Here is a 23299-nt window from a genome sequence, read left to right as displayed (position 1 = left end):
TGGAGGATTGGGCCAAAAGAAATCTGATGAGGTTCAACAAGGACAAGTGCAGAGTCCTGCACTTAGGAAGAAAGAATCCCATGCATCACTACAGGCTGGGGACCGACTGGCTAAGCAGCAGTTCTGCAGAAAAGGACCTGGGGATTACGAGAAGCTGGATATGAGTCAGCAGTTGTTGGCAAGGAGGCCAAGGGCATATTGGGCTGTATTAGTAGGAGCGTTGGCAGCAGATTGAGGGAAGTGATTATTCCCCTCTATTTGGCACTGGTGAGGCCACACCTGGAGTACTGTGCCCAGTTTTGGTCCCCCCACTACAGAAGGGATGTGGACAAATTGGAGAGAGTCCAGCGGAGGGCAACGAAAATGATTAGGGGGCTGGGGCACATGTCTTATGAGGAGAGGCTGAGGGAACTGGGGTTATTTAGTCTGCAGAAGAGAAGAGTGAGGGGGGATTTGATAGCAGCCTTCAACTACCTGAAGGGGAGTTCCAAAGAGGATGGAGCTAGGCTGTTCTCAGTGGTGGCAGATGACAGAACAAGGAGCAATGGTCTCAAGTTGCAGTGGGGGAGGTTTAGGTTGGATATTAGGAGCCACTATTTCACTAGAAGGGTGGTGAAGCACTGGAATGGGTTACCTAGGGAGGTGGTGGAATCTCCCTCCTTAGAGGTTTTTAAGGCGCAGCTTGACAAAGCCTTGGCTGGGATGATTTAATTGGGGATTGGTCCTGCTTTGAGCAGGGGGTTGGACTAGATGACCTCCTGAGGTCTCTTCCAACCCTAATCTTCTATGATTCTAAGCAGAGGACCTCAAAGAAGGATGAGCGAAACAGGACAAAATTGCAACTGGAGCATTTTGCAACATTCCCTCTGTGACTGACTGAATCTCTTACTAAAACAATTAAACAGACACTTCCATGGGAAAATGACTTTGCCAGATTGGGGGGTGAGGGCCCAATGGCGTGAGAGTGATTTCCACCATCTGAGGATCTGACCTGCTACTCTAATGACTAAAATCCCTCTAAGTGCAAATCGCAGTGCAGCCGTAACTGTGGAACTGTCACCGCTGCCTCTATCATTATAGGTGATAAATCATCACATCTCCATCTACTCAGCGTGGTTGTAAAATATACCTATTGATTTCTGCAAGATGAACCCGTCACGTACAGGGAATAACTGGAAACAACTATAGTAATGGGAGGAGGTTAGACAGACACTGCACGCCTCCTCAGCATTACAGGCAGGTGGGCATGGAAACAAGAATCAATACACCTTGGAGGACATGGGCAGCGTTATTGGAGGACATAACCATGCAAGGCTCGTGCATCAGACCAATCCAATGGAGGCTGGACACTCCTCAGAGCTGGTGTTCTCACCCGCTGGGGTCTACTGCAGAGTGAGCTAGAGGATGGCTGCCTAGGATGGGTTTGAATGTAGGACTAGACTGTGCCCTCGGACCATCTCCCCTGCTGCATGTTATCCGTGGAGCTCAGAATAGCACCAGCCTGACGGCCGCCATCTAGCTCAAGCCATAGCTGGGCTCGCATGGTGCCCCGGCCAGCTCCTGGATGAAGGAATGGGATAGGTGCCATAGAACCACTTTCCCCGATCTGTCCAGGTCCTGCGCAGAGCACAGCTCAACCAACCCCAGGGATTTGGCACTGAGGCTTCAGACTTTCCCAGCATTCCTGAGTTGGCGTATTTCCTGCAGGGGGATAATTCTAGCCTGGGCAGAGCCGGACAAGTCACCTCTTTGCCTGGGTTTGTCCCGCTCCTGGCAGTAAACAGACATCACTGAATATCTGATCAGATGGTTTTCAGCTTCAGCACCTTGGAGAGTGGTTCCCTGGCACTGGAGTAGATGAGGTAGGAGCCCGCTGTTGTGTGAAACGCTTCCCAGTCTCGACAGCCAAACGTCGGAAGACGATGAACCGCTACGAAGCCTTCATACCCTTGCCACCTGCAGCGCAGAGGATAGCGTTAATACCCATAGCATGGGCTTGCATCTCCACTGGGCACCTCCCCACGCTAGTGACTCTGAAGGGCTGTCTACGCTGCAGTCAGCGGTGGGACTGCAGCAGGTGTAGAAGCACCCAAGCTAGCTCTGACCTAGCTAGCTCCAATAACAGCAGCAGTGAAGCTGCTGCAGCATGGGCCGAGCTAGCTAGACCAAAGCTAGCTCAGGTATGTCCGAGCGTGCTGCAGTCACACCTCTGAGTGCAGCGTAGACAGACCCTTGCTAGTTCAAACTGACAGAAACGCTGTCCCACAAAGATGCATTGGCCCCTCCCAGCCCCCATTACTCCATTGCATGCTTCCTTATCTGGAAGGGCTGTGACTGGAACAGAACTAGAGGAAGATCCTGCTGCTCGAGGCTTGGTGCTGTGTTAGACCTCTCCTGTCAGGGATGTTTTGTGCAGAAGCAGACACCGGATTCATTCCCAGTCTGAACAGCTTCATACCTCTGCCCCCCTCCAGACGATGAGGCACTGGTGACTGGTCATGAAATACTGAACCTTTTCCCTCTAGGCTGATGGTTGAAAAATTGCCCAGTAGTGGCCTAGAATGGTCACCTGATGGCTGGGTGGGGTGGCCTACATGAAATGGATTTGGTGGCCTCAGTCCAGGCCCTAGTGACCAGGGTCAGCACCACCCCACAGGTCACTGAGAGCAGGTGGGCAGGCTCAGCAAAGGTCAACCGGCAGCCCAGCCATGGAGACTCTCACCCTGGTGGTAGCACCTCCCAGTCAGGATTGCAGGGGGGCAGCACGCAGAGCTCGCGGGGCTACTGCCCACACAGCACTGGTCCCCAGCCCGACAGAGGCCTGCAGGACGCTCGCTCGGGTGCATGTTACCAGCTCTGCATCCAGCAGGAAAAGCCTGAGGGGAAAGGCCTCTGCATGGTCCCCCCTCTAGTCACTGCCTGTGGGCACTGAACCCAACACATCCATTGGCCACCAGAGAGCAGTGGAAGGCGCAGTCTCACTCCTTCTCTCCCTGACTCCTCCTTCAGGCCCACTGCCTTCTTTTGCTGCTTTTGGCTGAAATGGCCCAGTTCTGCATGGGTTAGAAAGACGCTCGCTTTGCACTAGGGCCCATTCAGAGGTATGGATCTGCAATCAGGTAGCAAGAGTAGAAGAAGAGGGTGGAATAACCTCCCCTGTACATTTCTTGCTTGCTCTGCTTCTGGGCCACCTGGCCCCATGCAGAGCAGCCCAGATCCTGAGGAGGCAGAGCAGGGTGAAGGGACGAAGTGAATCACTCGAGCCTTCTGAGCTGTCTCTGTCTGCATTTCCTCTGGCCCTTGACTGCAGACAATTGACGGTGCCTCTCCAACTGCCTGTGGCTCTAAGATGGGGTAGCACCATTCGGGCATAGTTACCTGTATATAATACTGTTCACAGAGAAGGTGAATCCGTCAAAGGAGTTTGCTACCACCAGAAAATAATCTTCTCCCACTGAAAAGAACTCCCAGTCCAGAGCACTGTGATAGGGAGCAAGCACACAGATGGGTCATTAGAACCATCCCTAGAGAGGCTCACCAGGTCCCTTCGGGGCACCAGCCGCCATCCGGCCCAGGGCAGCACAGAGACACAAAGCTGTTACCGTCTGCTGGCCATTCCCTGGGCTTTGTGATGAGTTGGTGGCTCCAGTCCAGATCCTAGTGTCCCCAGGAGATAGGCCATGACCGCAGCTGGCATGGAGTGGACATGGCAGCAGGAAGGGATGATGGGTATAAAGTACCCTCCTCCCAACAGGTATGGTCTCCCCAGGTCAGGGTGGAGGCACATTGGTGGGACAGTTTGCTGGGCCACTGCCCACAAGGCACTTGTTTTGTAGATAAACAGTTGCTAATTCAGCCCTTTCCACAAGCACTTCAGTCATAGCAAGCCTGGCCTCTGGTAACAGTGGCTGGTCCATATGTGGGTGTGAGGTATACATGCCACAGAGTCATGTCAGCTCTGGCCAGGTGAAGGCCAGCATACCAAGCCTTGCAAACACAGACAGTGTGGGTCATTGCTGTGGCTGTACTGTGACATCTCGCACCACAAGAGGTTAGGAGTTAAATGGGTGACAACATCTTACCTCCTTTCAGCATGGTCAAATTGCAGTGTGGTGTCCAGACCCAGAGGCACTGATACAGGGAATGATTAGGGATCACAGCCAAGCTTTCCATTTGAGATATGCTTGCTGCTAAATTCAGAGCCACACATGACTGGGCTGGGCACTGAGGAGGACAGAACTGGGCCTGTATGCTGTATACAGAAGAGGCAAGATCACTCCTCCCTTAAAAGTGACTTACAAAAACTATGTCAGTCTGAGGGGAATGCAGCTATTTCCACGTAGAGGCAGGTTTTCCCCAAGCTGCCTTCAGTTATAATACATTTTGAAAAGAATCTTTTCAACAATTGATCCTCACGGATTTTAGTTCCTGACTATCATGTTCCAGAATGAGCTACCATTCAGCAAATTCCCAGTGTGGGTCAGTGGAGAGGGAATGGGGTAGTCAGTTATTTTTTGTCAAGCTCCACATTTCTCGGCCAAGGTCCAGACTCCAGAGAAACATTTTTCACACCGCAGTAACAATACTATGTAAATAACAAGATTTCGGGGTCCGTTCAAAAGCGGCTGGCGGCCTGGATTTGGCCTGCGGGCCGCCTATTGATTAACCCCGGGACAGGGCATGGGTGGGACACGGCGGGTATGGCTGGTGCTTGCTTTCAGGCCTGATTTGAAGAAGTGCTGAGAAGCCCTGACGATGTGAAGCGACTAAGCTTGATGCCTCCATTTCCTTCCCTGTAAAGCGGGCTGAAGTCCTAAGCTGAGTGGCTTGAATCTGGTGGCTGAGAACAGCCAGACTGGCACTATTTGTTATTGCCACTCTTGAAGCTCCACCCGCAGTGGGATTGGCTGGCAGAGATTTCATGGGGCACCTCTCCGCATGTCCTGCAGACAGCTCCAAAGAAGATGACCTGAGTGCTTTGCTCTGGGGAAAGGAGAAGGCCACTGCTCGCACACAGGCCAAAGCACCAAGGACTCACCCACTTGCTTTTTCCGGAACGGCTGCTGGTTGTGAGAAGGAGCGAGAAACAGCCAGCTACGGCAGGGGGCCTGAAACACACGTCCTTGCTTCAGTCTCAGCCAAAAGAGGCACGCTGCCCTTTGAGCAGCTGAGGTCATGTTGGGCTAGAACCCCATCTGAGCGGGCTGACAAACGATGGCCAAGTAGCTCACCTATGCCATGGTGCTGGTGCCACGGAAAGGCTGATTTCCCACAGGAGGAGGAGTTCAGTTAAAGACCTGCCAAGGTGCAGGTTGCTCGCGGGTGTTACGCCAATGCACAGGGCTGGCAGCACTCATGAGGGAGGGCTTGTCTGGGCTCAGTTTATTGTGGAGACTCTGACATGGAAGCAGCTGGCTGAAGGAAGAGCAATCCTGCCTAGCCCAGGGCTCTTACATTGCCAATCAGGCTTTACGATGTATCCATCCCCCTAGGGTCTGCACTCAGATCGAATGGGGAGAAGCCTCCTTTCTGCTGAGCTACAAACGGCCTCTCAGTGCTCCCTTCTGTCCCCGGTCTCAGCAAACACAAAGCTCCAGCGCCAGGCCTTGAGGCCACATGATCCACAGCTTCCATTGGGATCGGCACTCTGAAATCTACCCACACCCTGCCAGCAGAAGGACCTGGGCCTCCCCACTAGCCTGGCCAGGAAGATCCACCTCAGTGCAGAGGAATGTGTGGAGCAGAGTGAAGTGCTTGTATCTGGATGGGCCCTGGGTAATCTGGATGGGCCCTGGGTATGGTGGGTCCCCACTGGGCACAGAGGGCCAGGGAAATGGACAGAGACAATGAAGGGTTTTTTTCCTTTTGTTCTTGTCTGGCTTTGCTGGTGATACAGACTTTGTAACTGAGCTCTGCATAGGACACTGGGCCTGGTTCTCCTCTGCCTTGCACCTTGGGCAGCCTGTTATATGGTGCAAAGGGGACATATAATGCAGCCACTGAAATCCAGTGTGGGGAGGGAAAAACTGGGTCCAAAGTGGGGGGTTCCTCTAACCACCTTCTCCCAGTTCTACGCTAGTAGACCTGAGAGAGTAACTATCTAGATAGTTGTTCAACCTACGCTCTCAACTGCTAAACATCAGATAACCCCTGTGGCCAGCTGTGTCCTCCTCTTACAGAATGTGGTTCATTGAAACAGGATGGGAACAGACGCGTTGGTGGAACCTTCATTGACAAACACGGGACTCTCCTTCTTCTGAGCACCCCAGCCACCCCCAGTCATCAGTCATGTGCCACACTCTCCCTCCTTTGCTTAAATGGGAACATGCCTCAATTTCCAAATCGGGGGCCTGATCCTTAGCTGGTGTAAATCAGCACAGCTATTGAAGTTCATGGAAGTCAGCTGATTTAAGCTAGGTCAGGGTATGGGCCCTGGTGTTCCTACGTAGTGACTCCCTCTCGTCATGTTTCCCGGGGGGAGGGGAAGCATAATCATAGGTGTAATTTGGGGGGTCTCTGGGGCATGGTCCTCTCAAACAGGGGAGGCATGGAGGGGTCACATGCCATTCCTTCCCCCCTATTTCTGTGAGTGCTCAGCTGCCCTGCAGGGCTTGTTCTGCTCAGCCTGGGGGCCAGGGAGAGAAGGGGACTTTGTCATTGCCATCATTTCAGCTCTGGGAAACGGATGGAGCAGGACTGAGTGAGCAGCTTTTCCTGGGTCCTAGTGCCCACCTGTTTTCTCTACAGCCATGAGTGCCCCTTGGGGCGGGGCGAGGGAACAGAGTAAGGGGGGTGTGGTGAGGAGAAGAGACAGTGGGGAAGGGAAGTTGGCTGGGGCAGGGGGAAGAGAAGGGGAGAGGAAGAGGGAGCGGATGGGGAAGAAAAGGGGATACAGGAATGGACGGGGGAAGCAGGAGCCCAGCATGGGGCGTTCCCTGGGCAGCAGCAGCCCCAGCAGGGAGGCAATTGCAGCAGCAGTAGAGCAAGGACATCACTGCAGCAGCCGGTGCCGGAGTGGCTGCCAGCAGCAGCTGGGGCTCCCCCGTTATGCCCTTCTGTCCCCCCCAGCACCAGCAGCCCAGGTACAACTGTAGGCGGGGGGAGAGAGCCAGTGACCAAGGGGACCGGCTTCAGCATGCACGTGTGGGTGCTTGCATGTGCATGGGTGCGCTTCCCTCCCACCCCCAGTATAGCAGTCAAACTATGCCTATGAGTGCAATCCCTGGCAGATGCCGGTATTATGTGAATCCCTGGGTTAAATTCTCTGCCCTGTGCTATGCAGGAGGTCACGGTCCCTTCTGGTCTGAAAAATCTACAAATGTCTGACTCTGTGATCACTGGAAAGGAGGTTAAATTGGGAGCTCTCCGGGACCCAGTGCAGATGTTTTTGCACTGAAAAGAGAGTTGGTACCTGTAGGTGAGAAGATCCTGAAACTTGACAAACATCTGTGCCGTGATGTTTAGCTCATAGATGGAGGAGTTGATGGCATAGTAGTTGTTCAGTACTACCGTTGCACTGTCATAACTATGACTGTTAGCCACCGCGAGGAAGATTCTGTCTCCAATGGGGAAGGCCTCCCAGTCGGCAGCACCAAAAGTCTAGAATGAACCGAAAAAGCGAACCTGGGTAACATATCTTTAGATTTTAGTCAGGTTCTTCACACCGTCCTACATGACGTTCTCATAAACAAACCAGGGAAATGGGGTCTAGATGAAACGACCTTAACATGGATGCCCAACTAGTTGAAAGACCATATTCGGGGGTAGTTTTCAATGGTTTGCTGTGGAGGGTGTGTGGAAGTATAACATTGTATAAGTATAACGTTGTATAAGGGGACATGCTGGATACATTGTATATGAGAGGGCATGCCAAAACATGTAACAAAGTATCTGAGGGAGCACACGTAGGGACAGTTAGCTTTTGAATGGAGAAGCAATTAAGATAGAGCCAGCACGTCTAAGAAGCAGGCATCAGAATGGAAGGTGTGAAGGGCAATTAGTTAAGTTAACTGGAAGCTGTAAAAGGAGATTGTTAAGGGTGGCAGGTAATTGAAGATACGTGACTGGTCTCAGGGATCTTGAAGGGTGGTGACTAAAATCTTTTTCTTCTTTTGTCTGTAACTTCTCTGTAACTTGTTCTCCAAAAAACTGTATAAATTAAAAGACACAAGCCCCACTCGGGGGCTCACTTCTAAATGTATTAGCAGAGCAGCTTTGCTAATAAAACAGAGTGGTCTGATAAATTGTGAGTCTGAGTCAAACTTTGACAGCTGTGCCTAGTGGGGTCCTGCAGGGGCCAATCCTGCATCCAGTATTAGTCAATATTTTCATTAATGTCTCGGATAAGCAGCTTTTCCTGGGTCCTAGTGCCCATAATGGACTGGAGAGTGTGCTTATAAAATCTGCAGATGACACTGAGCTGGGAGGGGTAGCAAGCACTCTGTAGGACAGAATTCAAATTCAAAATGACCTTGCCAAATCGGAGAATTGGTCTGAAATCAGCAAAATGGAATTCAATAAAGACAAGTGCATAAATTCAATAAAGACTTTGCTTAGGAAGGAAAGATCAAATGCACAACTACAAAATGGGGAGTAACTGGCCAGGTGGCAGTATTACTGAAAAGGACTTGGGGGTGATAGTGGATCACAAATGGAATATGAGTCAACAATGGATGTTGCAAAAAAGACTAATATCGTTCTGGGGTGTATTAGCACAAGTGTCATATGTAGGATCCAGGAGATAATTGTCCTGCGCTACTTGTCACTGGTGAGGCCCCAGCTGGATACTGTGTCCTGTTCTGGGTGCCACACTTAAGGAAAGATGTGGACAATTGGAGAGAGTCCAGAGGAGTGCAACAAAAATGATAAAAAGTTTAGAAAACCTGACTACGAAGAATGGCTATAAAAAAGAGGGCATGTTTAGTCTTAAGAAAAGACAGCTCAGGGGGAACCGGATAAAAGTCTTCAGATATGTTAAGGGTTGTTATAAAGAGGAAGGCAATCAATTGTTCTCTGTGGTCACTGAAGGTAGGACACGGAGTAATGGTCTTAATCTTCAGCAAGAGATTTAGATTAGATATTAGGAAAAACTTTCTAATTATAAGGGTAGTTAAGCTCTGGAATAGGCTTCCAAAGGAGAATGTGGAATCTCCATCCTTGGAGGTTTTTAAGAACAGGTTGGACAAACACCTGTGAGGGCTGGTCTAAGTTTACTTGGTCCTGCGACAATAAAAGGGACTGGACTTGGTGACTTCTTGAGGTCCCTTCCAGCCTGACATTTCCATGATTCAATGAATAAATTTTTGATGGAGGTCTCAAACCTATTACACAGGTGTGTGTAGGCCTGTTTTAGGCCACATTTCAGCAGAGAATTTAAGCACATGCTTTACTTCAAGCATGCGTTAAGTCCCTTTACAGTGCATACAGAACTTAAAGGGTACTTGGTTGAAGAGGGATGGTTTACTGAATCAAGGCCTGAGAAGGCTGTTGTATGGAAGGACCAAAGCATTGTACAGTGCATCACCTCTCATCCCCAGCAGCTTCACACTGTGATGCTATTATACATGTATCAGGAACAGATGTCGTACACGCTGTTTCAGAGTTGGTGATCCAGAGGCTACAATTGTCACAAAATAATCTGAGCAAAGCTGTGAAAGAGAAGAGATTCTGGCAGCTCCAGGACAGGCTTTTGGGACACAGGTTCTCCTCCCCAACACTAGCAGAGTCTCTAGGTGACAACCTCCCCACAAAGTGAAACAGAGAGATAGGAAGCCCTACGTGTTAGAGTGACACGCTTTGGAAGATCAATGTCCAGGCAATTTGATGTTGAGGGCATAGCTTGCTTAGCTTTAGTTCTGAACTTTCTGTTCCTTTTATTAGCTCCTGCTGCTTTAGGGAGGCTAGGGATTTTCACAAATCTTAAGGGTAAATTTTAAAATCAAATTGGGAGTTTGCAATTTCCCATTAAAAAGAAATCAAGCTCTCCAGACATGGAGCAGCATCCAAGAAATGGGACTGAAATGCATCTCCGCCTTGTGAGAATGTAGCTGCCACATTTCACTGGTTGCAATTTGGAGCTTGTTAAATACTCCTCTGTGAAAGAGAGAACATACCCCAAGAGAGCAATCATGCCCTGCCAAAAACAACATCCACACAGGAACTGGCTGTTACGGCCTGAAGCAAGTCCTGCTGCTGGTAACTGGCGGAGAGCAGCAGCTTTCCGAATCCTCCAGTGGCTCTTTCTCATAGCGAAGTGTTTCAGTAAACCCAGAATTCCTCTCACAACACTCCTTGCCCCGGTCCTCCAGGGACTGAAATCTCAGCACCCTCATCATGGATTTAAAAATCACATGGAAGGGAGGGAAGGTGAAATTGTATAAATAATGAACCTTCCAAGAAGCCTTGTACAAGGGTGTGGCAATGCCACCAGGCGAGCGATTTGCTGATTTCAGCCAGTTGTTTTCTCAGAAGGATACTGCAGGTGACCTCAGTGATTCTCTTACTTTTCTGGACCCTGGCTCTGACTAATTAGGAACACAGGCTATTATTCAGTAGGCAGAACTTTTACTCTAGATCCAGCGAGACCCCAGTAGCTGCTGCCCTGGATGTCACCCTCAGAGAGCACAGACTGCAGCTCTAAGGGCTGGGCAAGGAGACCAGCCAAGCACGGGTACTTGCTTTTAAAACGAGGACAGTTTGGCAGATTAACACCCAGGAGCTGGGTGAAACCTACACTGTGTTCTTGCTCTTGCTGTGAAGGCAGCTCCTGGAGATAGAAAGAAACTCCCAGCACTCAGCAGAGACTGCTCCAGTCAACGGGATGAGGGTGAAATTTAAGTCAATGGCAAAACTCCCATAGACCTCAGAGGGCTAGAGTTTCACCATCAGTGTCGGATGCTGCTTGGCTAATGGGCTGGGGAACACAGGGCCTGAGAGGGCAGAGGTGTATGAAGAGAAGGGCAGAGAGACGGAGCCTAACAGTTCTGTAGGGATGTAGACAGCACTACGCTGCTGTCTCAGCCAGGGCTGCTCTCTCCATCAGCCCACTGAGCCCCGCTGCTCTGCTGATTTGGAGAGCGGCCCGCAAAGTGACTTGGGAGATCCCCGCCCACCCAGCAATGTTTTCCCCCAGCAAGATAACACAGCAGGGGCTGTATAAGTCACTTTTTCTACATCTAGAGTGATCAGAAATAGCTGTGGCGAGTTTGGGCTTGTTTGATGTTCACATGGTTTCTGCTTCATGTTTGAGTCAGCCCATGGCAGGATGCACTAGGAGCTGCTGTAAAGCTGTGAGGAAAGGCAGGCAGCATTCAAGGAGCTGCCCCCAGCTCTTCTCCTCAGCTTGTATGTTCGGGTCTCGGCCTGTGGGGGCATGGACATTGTCTTCTCAGCAGTCTCTAAAGTGCCTGGCACACGACTGGAACTGTACAGACAGCAAACACTAATATGTGCATTGATGAAAGCAGGTGTGTAATGGGGTTGGGGTCGACGCCGAGGTCATGTAGCCCCCCCGCCCCACACTCTACTGTTCCTCTCCTCTGCTGCCCCAAACCAGTTTGGCACCTTACCCAAGGGGGTACCTCCCAGCCACTGATGTCAGCTAGCAACACTGCCACTGCATACAAAAAAAACCTGAACTCGGCAAGTCTTTAGGAAAGAAAACCCCAGCAGTACCCCATGGGACTAGAGAACACTTCTCTCTACACTTATTATCTAGCATTGTCTTGAATCCCTGGAAGGCAGGAGACAGACTTTGGGCTATTACACTCAAGTAGCAAAAGACAAGAGAACAAAGCTGGGGAAGGGTGTATGTTTTGTGAGAAGGAAGAAGCTTGATTAATTTTCTATATTGATTTTTGTCTTCAGTGGGCACAAAATAGGCTTCCACGAGTTCCGTGATCAAAGGAGACGCTCTCAGCAGCTTTTGCTTTTTTCACCAATTCACGCACAAAGAGAGAGGTTGTCGGTCTGTCCCCAGACGATAAGCCATGGACCTCCTCCTACAGCCAGATCCCACTGGCCCCAGGAGCCGCACCTCCTCCTACAGCCAGATCCCACTGGCCCCAGGAGCCGCACCACCTCCTACAGCCAGATCCCACTGGCCCCAGGAGCCGCACCACCTCCTACAGCCAGATCCCACTGGCCCCAGGAGCCGCACCTCCTCCTACAGCCAGATCCCACTGGCCCCAGGAGCCGCACCTCCTCCTACAGCCAGATCCCACTGGCCCCAGGAGCCGCACCTCCTCCTACAGCCAGATCCCACTGGCCCCAGGAGCCGCACCTCCTCCTACAGCCAGATCCCACTGGCCCCGGGAGCCGCACCACCTCCTACAGCCAGATCCCACTGGCCCCAGGAGCCGCACCTCCTCCTACAGCCAGATCCCACTGGCCTGCATGAGCCGCACCTCCTCCTACAGCCAGATCCCACTGGCCCCAGGAGCCGCACCTCCTCCTACAGCCAGATCCCACTGGCCTGCATGAGCCGCACCTCCTCCTACAGCCAGATCCCACTGGTCCCAGGAGCCGCACCTCCTCCTACAGCCAGATCCCACTGGCCCCAGGAGCCGCACCTCCTCCTACAGCCAGATCCCACTGGCCCCGGGAGCCGCACCTCCTCCTACAGCCAGATCCCACTGGTCCCAGGAGCCGCACCTCCTCCTACAGCCAGATCCCACTGGCCCCAGGAGCCGCACCTCCTCCTACAGCCAGATCCCACTGGCCCCAGGAGCCACACCTCCTCCTACAGCCAGATCCCACTGGCCCCAGGAGCCACACCTCCTCCTACAGCCAGATCCCACTGGCCCCGGGAGCCGCACCTCCTCCTACAGCCAGATCCCACTGGTCCCAGGAGCCGCACCTCCTCCTACAGCCAGATCCCACTGGCCCCAGGAGCCGCACCTCCTCCTACAGCCAGATCCCACTGGCCCCGGGAGCCGCACCTCCTCCTACAGCCAGATCCCACTGGCCCCGGGAGCCGCACCTCCTCCTACAGCCAGATCCCACTGGCCCCGGGAGCCGCACCTCCTCCTACAGCCAGATCCCACTGGTCCCAGGAGCCGCACCTCCACCTACAGCCAGATCCCACTGGCCTGCATGAGCCGCACCACCTCCTACAGCCAGATCCCACTGGCCTGCATGAGCCGCACCACCTCCTACAGCCAGATCCCACTGGCCTGCATGAGCCGCACCTCCTCCTACAGCCAGATCCCACTGGCCCCGGGAGCCGCACCTCCTCCTACAGCCAGATCCCACTGGCCTGCATGAGCCGCACCTCCTCCTACAGCCAGATCCCACTGGTCCCAGGAGCCACACCTCCTCCTACAGCCAGATCCCACTGGCCTGCATGAGCCGCACCTCCTCCTACAGCCAGATCCCACTGGCCCCAGGAGCCGCACCTCCTCCTACAGCCAGATCCCACTGGCCTGCATGAGCCGCACCTCCTCCTACAGCCAGATCCCACTGGCCCCAGGAGCCGCACCACCTCCTACAGCCAGATCCCACTGGCCCCAGGAGCCGCACCTCCTCCTACAGCCAGATCCCACTGGCCCCAGGAGCCGCACCTCCTCCTACAGCCAGATCCCACTGGCCCCAGGAGCCGCACCTCCTCCTACAGCCAGATCCCACTGGCCCCGGGAGCCGCACCACCTCCTACAGCCAGATCCCACTGGCCCCGGGAGCCGCACCTCCTCCTACAGCCAGATCCCACTGGTCCCAGGAGCCGCACCTCCTCCTACAGCCAGATCCCACTGGCCCCGGGAGCCACACCTCCTCCTACAGCCAGATCCCACTGGCCTGCATGAGCCGCACCTCCTCCTACAGCCAGATCCCACTGGCCCCAGGAGCCGCACCTCCTCCTACAGCCAGATCCCACTGGCCCCGGGAGCCGCACCTCCTCCTACAGCCAGATCCCACTGGCCCCGGGAGCCGCACCTCCTCCTACAGCCAGATCCCACTGGTCCCAGGAGCCGCACCTCCTCCTACAGCCAGATCCCACTGGCCCCAGGAGCCACACCTCCTCCTACAGCCAGATCCCACTGGCCCCGGGAGCCGCACCTCCTCCTACAGCCAGATCCCACTGGCCCCGGGAGCCGCACCACCTCCTACAGCCAGATCCCACTGGCCCCAGGAGCCACACCTCCTCCTACAGCCAGATCCCACTGGCCTGCATGAGCCGCACCTCCTCCTACAGCCAGATCCCACTGGCCCCAGGAGCCGCACCTCCTCCTACAGCCAGATCCCACTGGCCTGCATGAGCCGCACCTCCTCCTACAGCCAGATCCCACTGGCCCCAGGAGCCGCACCTCCTCCTACAGCCAGATCCCACTGGCCCCGGGAGCCGCACCACCTCCTACAGCCAGATCCCACTGGCCCCGGGAGCCGCACCACCTCCTACAGCCAGATCCCACTGGCCCCGGGAGCCGCACCTCCTCCTACAGCCAGATCCCACTGGCCCCGGGAGCCGCACCTCCTCCTACAGCCAGATCCCACTGGCCTGCATGAGCCGCACCTCCTCCTACAGCCAGATCCCACTGGCCTGCATGAGCCATGCACCTCCTCCTACAGCCAGATCCCACTGGCCTGCATGAGCCGCACCTCCTCCTACAGCCAGATCCCACTGGCCCCGGGAGCCGCACCTCCTCCTACAGCCAGATCCCACTGGCCCCGGGAGCCGCACCTCCTCCTACAGCCAGATCCCACTGGCCTGCATGAGCCGCACCTCCTCCTACAGCCAGATCCCACTGGCCTGCATGAGCCGCACCTCCTCCTACAGCCAGATCCCACTGGCCCCGGGAGCCGCACCTCCTCCTACAGCCAGATCCCACTGGCCCCGGGAGCCGCACCTCCTCCTACAGCCAGATCCCACTGGCCCCGGGAGCCGCACCTCCTCCTACAGCCAGATCCCACTGGCCTGCATGAGCCGCACCTCCTCCTACAGCCAGATCCCACTGGCCTGCATGAGCCATGCACCTCCTCATACAGCCAGATCCAGCTGGCCTCACTTAGCTGGGAAGTCCCATTAAACTCACTGGAACTACTCAGTGCGAAAGGGAAGTCAAATCTGACTACTAGCAACTTCTTACCAGGATTGACTGGAAGAGCTGAAAGGAGCCACCGAGCCAGATGTAGATGTGGGAGTCGATCTTTGTAGATGTGCCATTAAATGTGTTGGCCACGACTAGGAAAGAGTAAGGTCCAACAGTAAAAAATTCCCAGTCGTAGGCTCCAGAGGTAGGAATTGTCTGGTTGGCCTCGAAAAGCCCAGTCCTGGGGTTCCACCGATATATGACACTATTGATGTTGTGATTATCCCCTGGGAATGACAGAAAAAGAAGAGGGCGTTAGCAAACAGAATGCAGTTCGGTGATCAAAAGAAATGAGACAGTAACTTGACAGAGACTAGCGAAGGATCAGAAGAAATATACGAAAGGGGGGAAAGTAGTTAAGCTGTCTGTCCCTTAGGGACTCATTTCTTCCCAAGAAGCAAAGGAGCAGACGCTACCAATTCAGTTCCTCTCTCAGCTAATGACAGCGTTAACCCAGCAAGGACAATGAGGAGTAAGTAATACCTAAGTGGAAACTTCTCCTGGATATGTGGGGGCAATTCTAACAGTGCCTTGCAGCCCTCTGCCACTCAGTAGGGGTGCAGCTACTGAGTTTGGTGCTTGGGCACCACTGAAATGTTGCACTTCAAAGGGAATGTCCCAGCTACACCAGGCAGCTGGGGATGTGCCATTCACCCTGGAAAACTGCTGGGTGAGACTGGACCAGTCTTGCTTCCGAGAGACCTGAGGAAATATTGCACAGGAGGGATCAACAGAAGGGACAATCAGTTCCTCTCTGTGCGTGTACAGATATAGACACTACAGCGTGGTCCTGCCTGTTCGCGCACACACCCTGACTGGGCTCTACCAGCTCTTACATCTAGGGGTGAGGCTACGCTTTGGGTTGGGGTGTGATGGCCAGCTCGCAGAGACGTACTGTGTTAGTGCTCCCTGAGCTAGTGCACTGAAAATAGAACGCAGCCCTGGCAGCATGAGCTGTGGGAAGGACTAATCACCCCACCTGTGTGCCCATCTGAGTCCCTAGGCATGTACTTGGGGCAGCTAGACCGTCCTGCAGCTCATGCCAGGCTATCCCTATGCCATGGCGCTCCCTAACTGCCTGAATAACTCCTTAGGGCTGAGGGCAGCCAGACATAACACAGAGCAGTCCTGAGTCTGCTCTGAGTCATGCAAGGGGCTAGACAAGCCCCATCCGCCTGATGCAAAGTTTGCTTAAAGTGACCTTTGGACTCAACTGTGCTGAGTACCTCTGGGCGGCAGCCGTGGCGCTAGCCCGGTGCGAAGGCAAGAGAACTTCATTCCCAAATACCAAACCTGGTTCCAAAGCCCACCGTGCAGGAGAAAAAGTGATTGGTGCTAGCACTGTGACCAGGCACAGGGGGTGACACACAGAGAATGCTGTTTGGCCCAACTGGCTGGCTGCATTGCCAGCTTTCCCTTTCCCAGCAAAACACTTGAGAATAGAGCTCTCTACCCTCCCTTCCATCCTCCTCACCATGCAAAGTAACCTCCTGGGCGGCCTGATTTGGGGGCTTCCATTTCATCTCTCCTCGGTGGAGTTACCCAGCACCTTTCAGCTCCCACCCCCAGGCTCTCCTGGACCATAGTGCTGCCCGAACGTGAGAGTCACTCCAGCCTGCCTTTAGCACACAGCCTAATGCATACTAATGCATGCGCAAGGACTAGAGCTGGTCTGAAAAATTACAGCCCAACAGTGTTCCATCGGCACATGCAGTTCCATCAAAATCTAAACGCGTCACAAAATCATGGCAATTTCACCAACAGTTCAGCGACAAAGAGAGAAAATAGTTCCAGCAATCCCAGTGTTCCGTCTCGGCATTTTCACAATGAAACATTTTCAGTTTTTCCTTTTGAAATGACTTTTTGTTGCAACATTTTTCTGTTGTATTATATGATCTATTATAATAGAAAATAAAAGGTGAGCCTTTTGATTTTCATACTGTCATTGAGCTAAAACAAGTCTCTTTCCTGAATTTTCTTTTCCTACAAGTATGTGTGTAATGGTGGGCCCCTAAAAATGCAGGGCTGATAGTTTTCATAGGCCACTGATTACATACTGTCAATATCTCCGATTCCTTCCTCTTGTGGTTCTATGCCTAATTATTGCACAGCTGGTCACGCGGGATGGCTGGCTGTTTGCTTGATTTACAGTGAGAAGGCTGAAATAAATCTTTCCACTTTATATTTGCAGCAGTGCAGAGATTCAGTCCTTCTCAGGCACACCAGTTTAAACCTGTATTTTTTATCGAATTTTTAATCGCTCATTTTTTTAACTGCAGAGAAGTGGAGTGGTTGTTTGTACCGTTTATTTACTACAGAAGGATAAAATGAGAAGGTGACAGATATAGAAGAAAAATAGATATCAAGGAGGTTTCAGTTATGGGCATGATCATTTCTCAGGGGGAAATCAGTCTTTAAACCAAGATTGAAGTCTTTCTAATAATATGCTCTAGCTCAACCACGAATATGGGCTGGATGCAGAAATCACTAAGAGCAAGTCTCTGGTCTCTGGTGAACAGGAGGTCAGACTACTTGGTCTAGCAGTTCCTTCTGGCCTTCCAACCTATGCATTTATTAACCACCCTAACCCTTTAACAAACCTTGCTCTTTTCTTTGTGCTTGTACCACTAATAGTAGAGCAAAGTGCTTTTCAGACAGATTCAGCTATTTTCATGAATCTGATTAAACCACTGGCTAGTCACTCGTTTTACCGTCGCCAGAGCTCTGAGCGGTACTTGCGGCCCTTTTGTGTTAAATAATTTGAAGGCCTCGTGGTTTTATACTAACATTCCCCTCTGGGTGGCAGCACGCTGCAACTTCATGGCTAGCCTCAGTGTGTGGAATGAGTCCAAACTCCTGCATCCTGTTAGTATGGACACAAGCTAGCGCTCAGTGGGAGCTGAAGACCACCAGTGCTCAATCCTGCGAGGTGCTGAGGGTTTGGGACTCAGTCCAGGGGGCTTGGCGTTTGCGAGGCGTGCCACTGAAACCAAGCCCCAGGCCCAATCCCATTGAAGTTTAAAGGTAAGCATGTGTTTAAATGCTTGGCTAGTGGTCAGCACCTCACAGGATCAAACATGCCCAGCGCTTGAGAAAACTAGCCCTTAGCTGATGATGTTTGGAGATGCAGCTGACACACGGGGAAAAATACGCTGCTCTTAGAGGCCAACGGAGAGGAGATGATGTGACAGCAACATGAACACTTTGGGGAAATAATGGGGAAATAATGATGTTCACCCCATGCAAGGCCAGCACAAGGTCTGGGCACACGTAAGTCCTATGTAACCCCCATGCTGATGAGTGAAGGGGTGCACAGGCATTACACCTAGAGACGTTCCCCGGGGGAGGAGAATGATTGACAGCTGGAGTCTATCTATGGTAATTATCTGCTCCTGTTACCACAGCACCTGAGCACCTCCTAGTGGGTAACATATGTAGGGCAGGGCTGTTATGCCCACCTTACAGATGCGGAAACCGAGGCCCAGAGAGGCTAAGTGACTCACCCAAAGTCGCACAGGCAGGTTGTGACAGCAGGGAACTGACCCCACATTTCCCACACCCCAGTCTAGGACTCTAACCACTAGACCCTGCACCTCCCTCGCATCATGGCCATGATGTGAGGCTTTGAGGATTCCAGCTGCAAAGCAGAGGTTTCCCCTGGAAACGAAATGGCTCCCAAGGTCTCCTCCCACTCCTTGCTGATGCCCCCAATTCCCCATTACAAACACAGGATTCATCGCTCAGATTCACCAGCCCATATTTGCTAGTTCTAGGTTTTCCGTAGGCAACTGTTGTCTTTACTCCTGCGGCCGACAGAGCCTGTAGACTCCAGGGTTGTGGGGCTCTCTCCCCCCTGGCAGGTGTCTCTTACTGGCCTTGCCTGGCGGTCAGATACAGCGTTTAGAACTGTGGCTACAGCACTCAGTGGAAGACCTGACTTCTATTCCTGGCTCTGCCAAGACGACCAGGCAAGGAACATCATTTCTCTGGGCCTTGGTTTCCCCACCCTTAAAATGGGAAGAATGATACCGACTTCCTTTGTAAAGCACTTTGGGACCTACTGATGAAAAGTGCTGTATAAAGCCTAGCGAGTTATTGCGGGAGATGCAGACTGTGTAAGAGGAAAGGTACTTTCAGAGATTATTTTAACCCATTGGGAAACCAAGTGTGTTTTCACTGCTCCCCAGTAGAAGTACTATCTCTTTAAAACTCTTCTGACGAGCCTTTAGGAATGATGCCACATAATTCAATCCTTGAGAGGGCCATTTAGGGATCTGGTGCAAAAATTGGGGATTGATCCTGCTTTGAGCAGGGGGTTGGACTAGATGACCTCCTGAGGTCCCTTCCAACCATGAGATTCTATGAATGCAGCCCATCCATTGAAACCATTGCAATATCCCTCCTGGCAGAACAAACCTCAGATGGGGGTGGTAGGTGAGCTATTAGGGAGGATATCACAATGCCCAGCCAGCTTGTATGGGGGTATCCAAATCCCCATCACTAGATCATCACAGCTGATGGTACACAAACGCCGGTGTGAACACATGGAATGAAGTCAGGCCAGCATGGTATGCTCATGGTTACTCCATAGAGGATGGGGTTGGGGGCGGGGCAGATGCAAACACACTCTAATGAAGAAATGGCTCATGACTCTCAGTCCAAGCAGTCAATACAAGCAACAGTTAGTCAACTACCCTAGAGTATGTAGCAAGAACATATATGTACTCTGGAGAATGTTACAAGGTAGCCTCTGTGCTCCCGATGGTTGCCCTAACTTGAGAGTTCAAGGGACACTTTTCTCTCAGGATGAGATGTGGCCAGGCTGACGGTGCCCTTTTGATGCAGATACTTCACAGTCATTAACGTCTGACAGATCAGCAGAAGGAGCATCTTTAAAGGGCTGGTGTTTGTAAGGGTCTTCTGGGTGCAGCGAAACACGATTTGGCTAACTCAACAGGAGAAAGACGCTGGTTTCTTCGCCGGCCTGGTGTTTCAAAGACCCACTTGTACACTATCCACTTTCTCCAGCGTGAAGCAGGAACGCATGTCAAGGACCGCAGTGAGGCAACTGGGATTGTGCCTCAGTATGGAACTGTGGCAAACAGGAGGATTAGCGAGAAGCAACAACTGCTGGGTCATTAGCGAGGAGTTTTGTCAGAGTCCCTCTGAAGTGGAATCCTTCACTTTAATGGTGAGAAGGGAAATTGTAACTCAGATGTATCATTTCATATCTACAGCCACACCGGGGTAAGAGGGAGAGGGATCTCTACAAGGCAGAGACGCTGTTCCAGTGATGGGCTAGAAGTGGGCTGTGATGGAAGAGGTCACCTATGAATGACAGGGGATTGGGATCTCTTTGACCTAACAACCAGGGGAGCTCTGTGTGTGGATGGCCGGCGGGATTGGAAATTTCCCACGGGGTAAAATGGATCATTGTACACCCTTCCTCCCAGCAATGACCACATTTCTTCCCATCACCACAGTTTGTTTGCTAACCGAAAATCGCACCACCTTCTAGGAGATGTTAGGGAGACTCATGGTTAGTGGTTAAAGCACTGGAGCTGGGAGATCTGGTGTCTATTTCTAAGCAACTTGCTTGTTGTGTGATTGTGGGCAAGACTCTTAATCATGCTGTGCCTCAGTTTCCCCACCTCAGTAAGATGCAGACAATATTTCTCTCTCTCTGAGTGGTTTAATAATTTCTGCAGAGTACTTTGCTATCTGTAGGTAGAAGGGGTAAGAAGGTTCTGCAGGTAAAAGAGAGGATGTCCAATGCCCTTCATTTACATTAGCGGGGTCATTACATTAGCCATCCATGACAAGGATCAGTCTCTGCTGATTCCAGTAGCTACTGTTACATCTTCTTCCGTACCCTTTCTCCTGACAAACAAATGGAAATGAATCAAATATCCAGTCAAAACAGTGCCCCCAAAGCAGGGCTAGCTCCTGCCTTTGCTACAGACAGCACGCTGAGAATGCAAAAGGCTACTGTTTAAAACTTTACTAAGCATCAGCCTTACCAGATACAACAGCGTTTTCCCAGGGTTTGCATTTTATGGGTGATATCCTTGCACTACTGAGGCCACTGGCAGAACTCCCATTGACGGCACTGGGGCCAGGATCCCACCCCATGTTCCTGCTGTGGAGGTGCCTGCACAATAACGGGGCGCTTAACGACACCATGAGGTCGGTCCAGAACATCCCCACTCTGAAATGGGGTGTTACAGGCAGGATGGGTCCCCGAGTCCTCCTTCAACAGGTCCCAGATGGCTGTATCCCACTAAACCTCCTGCACTCAGCACCTACCGACCGAGCACTGCCAGGAAGAATAAGGGCAAGGTACCTTCTCGGTGGTTGGCAACCGCGAGGAAGGCCTCTCCCTCAATGTCAAAGGCCTCCCAGTCCCTAGCGCTGTGCGTGGCGATCCGCTGGTACGGGAAGAATTTCTCTGTTCTGTGGCTCCACTTGTAAATTACAGAGAACTCCTGACCCCTTTCATTCTGCTCAAAATTAGCCACTGCTAGGAAGATCTGAAAAATAACAAGCCAGGACATCTCAGTTTCTCCCCTCACAGGGAATGATCAAGCGCAGGTGCAGTGAAAATGGGGCACGCTTTGGAACAGAGTGCTGGGAGCGGCACATGGGCACGTCCCACTGGGTCACGGCAGGGCCAGGCAGCAGGGCTGCTACTGCTCTCTGGAAGGGCTGAAGGACAGTGCAGCTAAAGTGCACCCCTGCTGGCCACACAGAGCAGCTCTCTCTTCCCCTCCCCGTCCCTGCATCAGAGGGGAGGGAGAGGGAGGAGAGGCATGGAGGGAAAGGGCGGAAGAGAACGGACAGAGGGGAAAGGGCATTTGGGCCCTTTTAAAGACTCTACCAAGGCTGCTTTGTGCCCCAACGGGGCTCTGTGGCACCAGCTGGAGGCATTCTGAGTAGGCCTAGTCTCTGTCTGCCCACCTTTCCTTCCAGGTCCGTGAGCCAGGGCTCAGACTGGCCCTTGTCAATGATATCTTTGATGTCTATTGCGTCCACGGGGGAAGAGGGGAAGTGAGTTCTCCTGGTTAACAGTTACCACCGTATCGCTCTGAAGGACACCCCAAATTCCTTGCAAGGTGAGGCTGCTCTGCAGAGCTCTACTGGGTAACAGAAGAGCCCCGTCCACCTGGACCCCAAATTCAAAGAAAGTTTTTTTCTGAGGTTCAGAAAAGCAATGTTAACTGGTTTCCCCCACCTCTGAATCTGCAGCTTCTAGCTTGACCAATTAGACCCACGGCATCTGGTGCTAGCTCAGATAAGCATCCCTTCATTTTGGCACTTCCCTTAGCTAATATCCAACTCCAAGCTGTCTGAGGTTAGCTTTACAAAACCAGGCAAACCCATGGAGCTCGTGCAAACGCTCAGCATTGCCACCAGCATCCTGGCCTGCATAGCACAGCTCCGATGCTTGCACATGCATCCACACTCAATACATGAGTGTTTGTGTGAATCACCCGCAGTGGGGTGCCTATGAATATGTCTGCCACAACACCCACAGTCAGAGGAAGCTTGTACCGCACTGGCTTTATGTAAAGGATTTTCTGTGGTGCTCACAGAGCACCCCATACACGTTACTGAATTTATGCTCACAGCACCTGGGCAAAGAGCAGTGAGGGCACATAATAAACTCATTCTGTTTTATTCCAGACCTCAGGGACTAACCACTGACTGTCCCCAGGACGAGAATGCACCCCCCACAGGAAAGTGATATTATTCCCATCGGAAAATGAGGCATAAAGGAACGTCACACAAGGTGTCTTGGGGTAGAGCCGGGCACCTAATGTATATCTCCTGAGTACATCTTTGGTGGTCACCACCTCAGCCATAACACAGCTAGTTAACAATCCCACAAAAGCATTACAGAAACTCTGCTCCGCCGGTTCTTGATTGCTCAGAAAACACTCTGCCATGACAGCTATTTGCCTAGCTAGCTACAGACCTCGCTATATTTCCTAGGATGGAGAAGACCAGCTTTCTAGTAAGGCTGGGCAAACTTTTTCCATTGAAACCTTTTTCCCCTCCAAGGGAAAATTGGATTTTTCATTCAATAAATTTTTTCTACAGAAAGTGTGTGTTTTTCCAGGACATTTTCGACTTTTGGTCAGAAAACTGAAAAATTGTCAGCCAAAAACCATATGTCTTTCCAGTTTTTGGCCTAATATTTTCCCATTTTCAGCAGT

General features: G+C 52.2%; 1 protein-coding gene across 1 annotated transcript in view; it reads right to left on the bottom strand.

The window, feature by feature from the left end:
* Positions 1-1112: 1112 nt before the first annotated feature.
* Positions 1113-23299, bottom strand: part of TSPEAR (thrombospondin type laminin G domain and EAR repeats) — an 86064-nt gene continuing 63877 nt past the window's right edge. The window contains exons 8-12 of the mRNA XM_073358810.1: positions 21427-21613; positions 15081-15310; positions 7412-7599; positions 3379-3480; positions 1113-1956 (exon numbers count right to left, since the gene is read on the bottom strand). Coding sequence (XP_073214911.1) covers positions 1803-1956; positions 3379-3480; positions 7412-7599; positions 15081-15310; positions 21427-21613 — 861 coding nt within the window. The 3' untranslated portion in view covers positions 1113-1802. The remainder of the gene's footprint in view (positions 1957-3378; positions 3481-7411; positions 7600-15080; positions 15311-21426; positions 21614-23299) is intronic.

Source organism: Lepidochelys kempii, chromosome 9 (genome assembly GCF_965140265.1).
Source record: "Lepidochelys kempii isolate rLepKem1 chromosome 9, rLepKem1.hap2, whole genome shotgun sequence".
Classification (NCBI taxonomy): Eukaryota; Metazoa; Chordata; order Testudines; family Cheloniidae; genus Lepidochelys; species Lepidochelys kempii.
Note: the sequence above shows the minus strand (reverse complement) of the source record. Positions and strands in the feature narration are given on the sequence as shown.